This window comes from Hyposmocoma kahamanoa, unplaced genomic scaffold (assembly GCF_003589595.1).
Source record: "Hyposmocoma kahamanoa isolate Upper Pololo Valley unplaced genomic scaffold, ASM358959v1 95236, whole genome shotgun sequence".
Lineage (NCBI taxonomy): Eukaryota > Metazoa > Arthropoda > Insecta > Lepidoptera > Cosmopterigidae > Hyposmocoma > Hyposmocoma kahamanoa.
Window position 1 is genome coordinate 1 of NW_020654990.1, and position 11,216 is coordinate 11,216.

General features: G+C 36.4%; 1 protein-coding gene across 1 annotated transcript; it reads left to right on the top strand.

Moving 5' to 3' along the window:
- Positions 1-3,400: 3,400 nt before the first annotated feature.
- LOC113238394 (odorant receptor 67c-like) lies at positions 3,401-11,014 on the top strand (the record flags this gene model as incomplete). Its single annotated transcript, XM_026475224.1, has 5 exons — positions 3,401-3,617; positions 6,251-6,347; positions 6,733-6,837; positions 9,029-9,117; positions 10,948-11,014. Coding segments are annotated over 5 exons (575 nt in total), but the record flags the coding sequence as incomplete, so codon positions are not given.
- Between the last annotated feature and the right edge of the window lie 202 nt (positions 11,015-11,216).

Below are 11,216 nucleotides of genomic sequence, written 5' to 3' on the forward strand. Positions count from 1 at the left end.
GGGAAAATAAAAAGAAGTCATACCGTGGTAAAACACCTGATATTAGTGATAATCATCAAGTCACGATACTTTCAATTACAAGACTATCTGTCGTCACGCATAATGGGAACGCGCGAGGGCGCGTTCCTGTGGAGTAATACTCGACCAATTTAAAAAACAATGTCAAGTAAGAAGCTTCATTCGCATCATAAGTTTTTAACTTGGTTGAGTATTACTTAGTTGTTAGTTCGGACGGAGAACGTTAGTACATTGCCACTACGTCCAATTCGTATCAGGGGGTCTATTCTCGATCTCCATCCGACATCCGTCCGAAATAATTACTGCCAAATAAGCAATACTTGACCAAATGAAAAGACGCGTGATGCGAATGAAGCTTCATACTTGATACTTGTCTTTTAATTTTGTCGAATATTACTTATTTGACAGTAATTGTTTCGGACGGACGTCAGACGGAGATCGAGAGTAGACCCACAGTTCCGAATCCGAGAAATGACGGTCCGAAAGGACACAGTAGAACTATCGAATTTGGGCTCATTTAAATTTGGTTTTAACGAGTTGTTGGCTCATTTGTGGTGACTTTATTAACTTTTTGGAGTACATCATTATCAACAATCCATTTGTACGACCCACTGCTGAGCACGGGCCTCCTCTCAGGCGAGGGTAAACCTTCGACCTAAAGGTCATAGTCCGTCTCGCTGGCCCAATGCGGGTTGGGGACTTCACACCCTTCTGACTGGAGTACTATAACATAACATAACATACATATCACGACTTTCTCACTCCGCCTACTTCAAAGGCTAGAAACTTGTTTAACAAAAGAAATATGATTTACATCTTTAATTCATATGACACCCTGTTATTTTGTACATATGTAGGTTATGATTATATTTCTTTTTTGAGATGTTGAACATTGCAAAAGTTATAATTATGAAACTCGCTAAGTATATTTTAATAAGTAGTTTAATAATTCAAACGTTAATTAGGTACATTTGATAATTTCATATTACGTACGAAGGACAAGTAAAGATACGATTTATAGAAAGAGATATGCAACCCTGAGATTTATAACAGTGTCTGAATATTTTTACCGAAAGATAAAGGTAGAGAGAGATATATCTATAGAAGAGATATTTTTCAGTTAATATTAGTCTACCGCTATTTTACGCCATTTATTCAAAATAACGAAGCACTATTTGAATAAGCGAAGGAATTTGAATTTAGAAAACGAAACCATTTTCTCGGATCTAGATCGCGTATTTCTTTTTTCAAAAATGAACCAACGGCCCTTTACCGGTCCCATGATCACGGCTGACTGACAGTCGCGGACCGGCCGGCAAAGCATTGGTTTGTTCGAAAAATGAAATATACGCGAATATGAAATATGTTTAGATCCGAGAAAGTAGTTTCATTTCCTATGTGTAATAATTGCGGATACCTAAGAACAGAATTCGAATTTATTACTTAAACCACATTTTCTGTTTCGCTCTGGTATATAATGGGCCGAAAGCCTGATAATTTTATTAGTTTTAAAGTCTCTTTATGGTCATTCATTCATGGCTAAAGATCATGTAGTAGATCGGTTCCTGAAACGGTGGTTACTTTGTAAAAACAAATATACGTGATTTAGGAAGGAATCATTTCCACAATTATAGAAACCTAAAGACTTAATTTGTTAATCATAATAAAATTATATACTAAGAACCTCTACCGAAGGTTGCCGGTCTCTGGATCGCCTCTGCCTTTATAAAAACCGATTCCGTGCATATTGGCTCTACTGTAAAACCATATTACATCACTAGTAGAATTCATCAGTTAAGGTGTACGAATAAAACAAAGAAATTCAATTGAGGTTGGGTTTTGTATGGCCAATAAATTCAATTTTGAGAAGCTGTTTTAACATTATTGTGAAGAAAATTATAAATTAAACAATGTTACTATTCGATGAGTCGTTACGTAAAATAGAATACATATTTCGTTTCACAGGCATGCATCTAAATAATCGTGAGGACTGGAACATGAAAAAAGCGAGAACAATTTGTTATATCCAATATTTCGCCTACACATATGATTTGATTGGCGCTGTCTGTTTTTTTCTACACGGAGTGTATACGGGATCATCCCTGATGTCCTTAACTTATGCATCTCCTTGTCTTACCATGGGTTTGTTAGCCTATGTAAAGTCGGTACCGTCAATTGTTAACTATAAGTATGTTGACGAAATAGTGTTTGTACTGAGAGATCTTGAAACAAAATCACTAAAATTAAAAGATCACTATAACAAAAACATAATGGAACCTATAAAGTTCTTGCATTTAGTCTTAAAAGTGCAGAATTATTGTAATTGGACATTGATAATCGCGTTTCCTCTAATGCCTATTACGTTGTCGACGTATAAATATTTTGCGTCGAATGAAATTGTTTTATTATTGCCTTTTTATGCGCTCTATCCGTTCGATGTGTATAATATTAAGTATTGGCCATTTGTTATCATCAAGCAGATTTGGACTGGTAAGTGAGAACAGCTGATTATTTCGCACTTTCAAAACAGTCTCTTTAGTTGTTTGTATTAACCCGTCTGCCGTGTCTTTAACGTTTTTTTTTGTTATTGTAGGGTTCAGGTTATTTTCCTCTACTACCTAATTTTGGTGGCAATTTTATATTATTTATGTATTTAATTTTTCTCATTTTTTTCAATTTTATTAATTTTGTATACAAATTATTTAATGGAACTTAACCAATTTCTGCTGTCCCGATTTTTTACGTCCAATACAATGAAACAATGATTCTTAGATGAAACTGAGTCGATCAGCACTGAAAAAATATGAACCAATTTTATTCATTTTTATGGACAACTCACGCTTGACCAAAAAAGTGACTATAAAATAATAATAATCATTTTATGTCGGAACCAGGTCCATAATTATATTGTTAGTAAACTATAAAATGCTTAAACCTAGGGGATAGTTACACAATACAATCACAGCAATATAAATAAATAAAAAGTAACAATACTGTGCGACGGCGGTATGCAGTCGCATCCAATGAGCGAACATCGGCGAGTCCCAGGGTGCGGACAACGCGCTATGCCAAAATGCCAAAATTGTTTTCACAAAAAAGATTAAATGGTTCCTAAGACAGTTTCCTTGTATCTTCTATGGTTTCAGATTTCGCCATTCTGTCCCGGTTAAAAAAACACCCTGTATACTTACAAGGGAGAGACAAGAGTGGTGTAGGTCAGATACTGTCAGATTTTCTTGCCTGTATGAATGTATTCGACATACTTTACCTTTCCCGTAAACAAACATGATGCCTTTGTTTGATTTGTCTTCCTACAGTACAACAAATGCGTAGAACCAAACGGCGCGGCCTAAGCTATTTCTAAACCTTAATCATTTTTCAGTAATATTAACTGTTCTTTACGTCTTCGGTGCGGACGCGCTGTACTACATTTGCTGCACATACATTCAAGTACAATTCAGGTTGTTGCAACAGGAGATACAGGGTAGTATTCCTGAAACTGTACATAACGATGGAAGACAACGTTTAAGCAGGAAAACGAACGAGGCATTGGGGTTGAAGTTGGTCAGAATTATTAGGTGGCATCAGGATATTATTAAGTAAGTACTATGAACCATTCGTTGTGGCTGTGGGATTGCACCAAGGATCTGTTTCTCCTGATTATGGATGCTGTAACATTGGACAACCGGAGGAGGCAAACTGGTGCATGCTGTTCGCCGACGATATTGTGTTTGTCGGGGAGGAAGCTCTTGAGGTCCAGAGCAGACTGGCAAAATGACAGGTAAGACTGGAGAGTGTCGGGTTGAGGATTAGCCGGTCGAAAACCAGACAACTTTTCCTCATCTTTGGCGGTGCCTCCAATTTTACCAATATTGCTTTAGATGGTGTTTCCCTACTAGTCTACTCCGATTTTCGGTACGTCGGTTCGTTATTACATAACGACGGCGAGATAGATCGGGATGTTAAGAATAGGATAAGTGCAGGATGTATGAAATGGCAATAGATGTTGGTCATGGACAGCTAAAACCATTTCAATTAAGGGTATTATTTACCACACTTAGGTATTAACAGAATTGCATTAAGCCGGTCTGAAAAAGCTTTATGTGCATGAACGCAAGAGCGAAAAATACGTTGTTTGTTTCGCATCGGTTCGTACGGATGCGGCTAGACATAGGTCGGCAACGAATCTACTTCGTGCGAATTTCCTATCGCATCGGTACACATGCCGACGACGGCTGATCCTGGCTCAGAAGAAACAACTGGAGCGATGGCGCGCTAACGGCCGCATCAACGGCGAATCGGCGTAATGCGACAAGTGTGGTTAAACACGATCGCATGAAGACGATTCCGTTAATAAGTTTGGTTAAATTTTAAATAAAAAACCACTTTGAGATCAGTCTATCTTTTAGGGAGCTACGATGTCACAGTCACACATACAGATCGAAAGGCACACATTAACACTGACAAACGCTTTAAACTTACATTTCCCCTCTTTTTGCATCGGGGATTAGAAAATAGAGCTGCAAGTATTATAACGTTGTGATACGTTACGCATAGCGGTATCGGTAACTGCCAAAGTTGTCCCTTTTAACCATTGACTTACAAATAAATGGACGACGGGTCTAATACAAAAACCACGAAAAAAATGTCCCAAGCCAACCTATTTATACGTAGTGACATGTCAAGGAATATGAAAAAGCTAAAACGTTGAATTTAAATTGTAATGTCATCGCAGTACTGTCTAATTTTGCTTGCTTTGCTGTCAGTCGAACAAACGAAGACTAGAGCGTGAATGACGCTCTGTATACGATTTTAACGCCCTGTAAATTCGGACACTTTTTAGCGCGGACCCGACGTCGATATAATTTTAAGTCAATGCTTTTAACCTACGCTTGTATATTTGCTTGCAATTACCGCGCTGAAATATAAATGCACTTTTATGGTTGAATAAAGTTATTATAAATTACTCTTTTTTTATGATATGAAGTGACGAGACGAACAAGTCGTGCGCCTAATGGCAAGCTAAACGCCTGTCCGTAACAATTGCATTGTCACTCAGAGCTTTAAATCGCAAAGATCAAAGGGGCAATGCTACTACGCCTGTCACCCTGAGATATTAGTTGGCAAGTCCCATGTGCCTGTAATTTCACTAGCATCCTTACGGCGCATGTAAACGCTAAGAAATTCGTCGTGTCTGCAACAGAAAAGACGAGAATGGCCTTGTACAGGAAGAATTTTGTCGGATCTAGCCACGAAAATATTTCGTGTCTGTTGCAGACAAGAAAATGATGAGTATGTACACGATACGAATGCTTTCGGGCAGACGCGTGTACGGTAAATGTGTCAGTGCTCTTCCAGGTAACTGTCATTTTACTACTGACTGTGTGAAGAAATATGTTGACTACTAATAAAAAAAATGGTGATTGCAAATTATATGTATAGAATAATAAGTATTTCTCTCCACTCCTCAAAAGTACGTCCTTTATCTTTATAAATCTCTAAGGTTTTCTCCCACAATGCGGGTCATTCCTCTATCAAACTTATAAATAAATCATGCATTTTATTAGTCGCAATGAAATTAATGGTGCAACTGTGGTACTTTGCAAAATCAGTCCACGCGCATGAACGTTCGTTTACTGACAATGCGCCCTATGCAATAGCGGCAGGGCGCGTCGCGTCGGGCGTAGACAAGATTTTTTTCTTATCCGGCGCCGAGGCTGTGTACACAGTTCGTGTGTAGAAACGACACGAAATCTTGCATAGACCCGGCGACTTTTCTTAGCGTATACACGCGCCCTTACCCTTCAAAACCGGAACACAGTAATGCTGACATTACTGCTTGGCGGCAGAAATAGGTAAGGTGGCAGTACTTCCCTGGACGAACTCTCTCACAAGGAGCTCTACTGCTACTAAAACTCGCACACAAAATGCAGTTTCATTAACAATTTTGTATCTTCGACGTATAATTTAATAGTTAATTGATTAATTATTATAGTAAATGCATTCCATTACTTAACTGTTTTTTAAATACTGTGTTATTAGCCTGGAGTTTTGCATTAACTTTGTTATGGAAGCCTTTAAGATTATTTACTCAAGCAGTGCAAAGAAGGACTATGTTTCAGTAACAAATATTATTTCTTTATTCTGACATAGGCTGTTCAGTTTAGGGTGGTAACTATTACGAGTTTTTGTTAACTATCATGTTCATAACCTGATTCATAATTCTTTTCAGAGCTGTGTATTTATTGGAAGTGATTTACTCTAAATCGACGCTCATTAACTTCGTATGCAGTTCCTTTCTGATTTGTCTCACTGGGTTTAATGTTACGGTAAAATCTTATAAACTTATCACTATCATCGTCAACTCAATACATGTTTCCACTCGAGTCTCCCTAAGGAGAAGATTTATTGCGGCATAGTTCACCACACTGGCCCATTGCAGGATGGAGATTCCGAACGTTTTCCAAAGGTTGTGAACTTTCGTCTACATGTAGGTTTCAACACATTGTTTTCTTGACCCTTAGTAACATTGATTCTCTAATGTGACTTTTCTATCACTGGAGTACCATCGTTTTTCATAGTAGAAAAAAGTTTTATAAAAGTTAATAAAAGAATCGTTTTCGAACTTGAAAAAGATATTATTCTTATCCTTTCAATCTAGAAATTTGAATCTATAAATGGTTTTCAAGTAACAAATATAATTTTTAATTTCAGGAGATAGACGATAAGGTATTCGTAGTGTCGTTCTTGAGTTTTCTGATCATCTGCTTCTTTCAAATATTCTTTCTGTGCTTGTTTGGAGACATGATCATGCGATCTGTAAGTATACAATTTAAAGGTCTTTTGTGCCATTTTCGATATAGTACTTTTCTTATTTCATAATTACTTGTATGCATTTGTCAGTTTACTTATTATCAATATTTATGGGGTAGGCAACATCGATCGTAGACAGATGAGTTGCATTTTGGATACTTCGCTACTGCAAAAGTTGGAGTTCAACCAGCGAACAGACGGCTTATGTAACGCAACTACAAACGGACTGTAATAGTAGTTGGCAGTCACGATTGTTATGCTTCATTCATCTAGTTCTTCTATTGACAATTTTACTACCACTATTGATCCCTATATAGTATTCGCACCTAGTTTCGCGCATTACTTCTTTAGTTATTGTATTGACTTACTAAGGTAGTCAATTCGGATCACCCTGTGGTATTTATGCCTAAATTCATACTACCACCTCAACGAAATCCATAAATATTGTAAGGTAACGGCGAGCAGTTCAGTCTTAATCCGATAGTGAACTTAGAGAATAAAAGTAAATTTAACCATAATAAAAGCGTAGTGAAGTATGAGTTAGATTTTAAAGTACATATTTTTACTATACATTATAGATTACACGCTGACCGTGAAGCTGGCTTTCGATGTAGATCGTTAGGGGGTTAATAATAAATAAATATAATAAATATTAGACGCCATACATTGCTCTGATCCCAAAGTAAGTAATTATAGAACTTGTGTTGTCGAAATCGGAAAAAACGACGGTACCACAAACACCCAGAACCCGAGACAATATCGTCTGCTTAAAGGTAAAACCACATAAGTGACATTGTCCACAAGATTTTCTTACCATATCTATATAAATTAAAGACTTTTTGTGCAAAATATCACTTATGTGATATTAACTTTAAACAGATGATATAAAAAAGTTAGTTTTCTAAATCGACTCGGCCAGGAATCGAACACGGGACTTCAGAAATGGCGACACCATGAAAACCGTTGAGCAAGCCACTCGACCACGGAGGTCGTCAAGGTTAAAACCCACACACTGCGTAAAGAAGTATAATCAAGAAATCGACGGATAATTTTTACAATTTCGATGGCCCAGTAGCACTCTCTCGGAAAGACCAATTTTGGAAACGAAATGTTTAAAATTGGTCGCTATATATTTAGTTATTTTGGTCCTTTCTGTACTGAGGTTTCCCCAGTATGAGACAAGTTAGTTGATGTGATTATTGTCTTAGGTTTTCGCGATTGTTATGCATAGGAAATGAAACAATTTTTTTGAATCTAAATCGCGTATATTTGTTTTTTCAAACAAACCTACGTTTCGGGTCCTTTACATCAACCAGTTATGTTATGAATGCAAACCACCCTATATTCCACTGTAGTTACAAAAATTATTGATAGAATACCTTATTTTCAAATTTTCCAAAGACACATTTCAATTTACACTGCATAATGTTTTACAAATTATTTTATTTTGACAGTATAAATTTTTATTATAGTAAAATTTATTTTTATTTAACTATGGTAATAAGAATAAATTAAAACATATTAATTAGTACCGCTGTCCTATGTCTGCTTGGAATTTTTCATCAGAGGCAACATTTATTTCAAAAACCCGACCTCAAAAGTCATTCATCCCTTAGTTTGCCAACCTGGAATACTTGCTTCAAATTTAAATGGGTTACCATTACTAAAGTAAATAATAAATAATAAATAAATAACGCACACACTCAACATAGCCCCGCACTAGGGAAAACCCTGTGTCGCGGGTGCCATGGACACACACATAGACAACCACAAACTACACCCAAACTCACGAGAGAAATAATTGTAGGCCATACAACTATTTCTCCCGGCCCGGGAATCGAACCTGGGACCTCTGCGTGGCAGTCCGGCATGGTAACCGTTCGGCCACGGAGGCAGTTTATTAAGTACGCCCTTTACAATGAAAAAGAATCATCAAAATCGGTTTACATATGATGTGATCGAGTATCATACAAACAAAAAAACAAACAGTCCAATTGATCCTACTTTCTTTTAAGTCGGTTAATAAACTATAGTTCATTTATATTTATAATAAAAGTACTTATTATCGCATTTGCCAGGTGCCCCGATGCGGTTTTCATAATACGGTCTTACCCCATAGAGTAAGATTATATGGGAGTAGAAATAACTAGCTACACAGAACTAATGCGACCAAATTGTATTTTTTTTAACTTTTCAGAGTACAGAAGTAAGCAATGCCGTGTATGAAAGTAAATGGCATTTGGCTAGTGTTCAGCAGGCTAAGGTTCTGCACATCATAATGATGAGGTAAATAGAGAGAACATATGATTTGATTGTAAAAAAGACTGAAGATTTTTTTGTTACTTGTTTCGTGTGATGGCGAAATGTCTTCTTACTGTGTATGTGTGTGTGTCTGAAGTAGGTGAGTGGTAAAGAACCTTTTATAATATATATATTTTTTTATATAACATCAAGTGATGGGACGAACAAGTCGTGCGCCTGATGGTAAGCTACACGCCTGTCCATAACAGATGCAGTGCCACTCGAAAGCTTTAAATCATAAAGATTTGATGGGCACTGCCATTGCGCCCATCACCCTGATACATAAGTTGACAAGTCTCATGTGCCTGTAATTTCACCAGCACCCTTACCTTCCAAAACCGGAACACAGTCATGCTGACGTCACTGCTTGGCGGCAGAAATGGGTAAGGTGGCAGTACTTTGCTGGACGGACTTTTTCACAACTTTCATACGTCACATACGTTGCTCTGATCCCAAAGTAAGTAGCTAAATCACTCATGTTATGAAAATCGGAAACCACGTCGCGGCGGTACCACAAACAACTAGACCTTAAATAGTAATTGAGCGTTTGAAACAGAATGACGTTCTTAACTAGGCATTTAAAATCAAAATTGAGGTCAAATAAGATATGTTAAATAAAAAACAAACGACGAGTTGCGTTAATGTCTTTTACCATTGCGTGATTTTATAGCATTCATTCTCAAGCTATGTTTGTTACGACATGAAAATTCCCAAATTTCGTCTTAAGGTCCTTCACCTACAGAAATGTTGCACAATGCCAACTATATCTATGTACTAGCGTGCTTGATGCGGTGGTCCACATACACGCTATGTTTTACTGATTAATAAGCAACAGTTCTGATTACACAATAATAAAAAATAGGGATAATATTGAATAAAATAGTTAATATGGTTAACATTTTGACCGCCACTGACAAATCTAGTTTCGATCTCTATACGCCAAGCCTATGTAGTGATGTGACATATTATGAATGTTGACCTTATATTAATTCAATTCTCCTAAGTCATATGTCAGTGAGATGAACATAACTGAATATAAAATGCAACTATGAATCCATACTTGACTAGAATATACAAATAACATAAGAAATATCTTTGAATTTATTTATTAATTTCAACTGAAAATTACAGGGTTTCATTGACGCTTTAAGGCGTCCATGGCGGTGAAAGGATTAACATAATATAAACTAAAAAAATATAAAAAAGACTAGGCTGCATGATCCAAAGATCTTTGCCTTTCCGCAAGGAAAAGTATATAACAGAACATCAAAATTTCAACAACTCGACTGCATTTTTTTTCTTTTACTTAATTTGTTTTTTTAAACAGTAAGCGGAACGCCCCTGGGTCAAAGCAAATGAAATGTACTCGTATTGTGAAACTAATAGCGACTTTGCTTGGGGCTTTCCGTTAATTCTCCAACTATGGATAAATATCATTGGTCAACACTCAATATTATCTACTTACCTAGCTTATTCCCAATAGGTATAGACTGTCACGTCTGTCCACGATACTACGGTACTGATACTCTTTGACTAAATACAACACTAAAACAAAATATTATTACTATTGATATATATTGGTTTTAACATGACATAGTTGCTGTGAACGTCTTGACTATAGCCATTACAGGACATTGTTAGAATATTATAAAAAAAATAACAAATACAAAGTTTAGAGACTTGTAAAAATAAGTAGGGTAGGTGTTACCTGTATAATTTTATGTAGAATAAATATCTCAATTCAGTTTTTATTATAATTATTTCAGTGATTATTTGTTATTCAACCCGTATATCATGGTTTGTTTACATCCACAGGGCTCAAAAACCTTGCAAGCTGACAGCTTACAGTTTCACTGATGTCAATTTGACAGCTTTCACTAAGGTATGATTTTTTCTAAATTGAGTTTTGAGAGTTGATAAAGACTAGATGAAGATTACCTTTAACCGATGAGCACGTATGAAACCACTGGTACGTGTCGATTTGGCGAAAGATGTAATAGGGGTTAAAGTATGAAATAGCCGATTTGTACTGAAACACTAAATTGTTTATTTTTTAAATTTTTAACAAATTTATTTAATCAAAA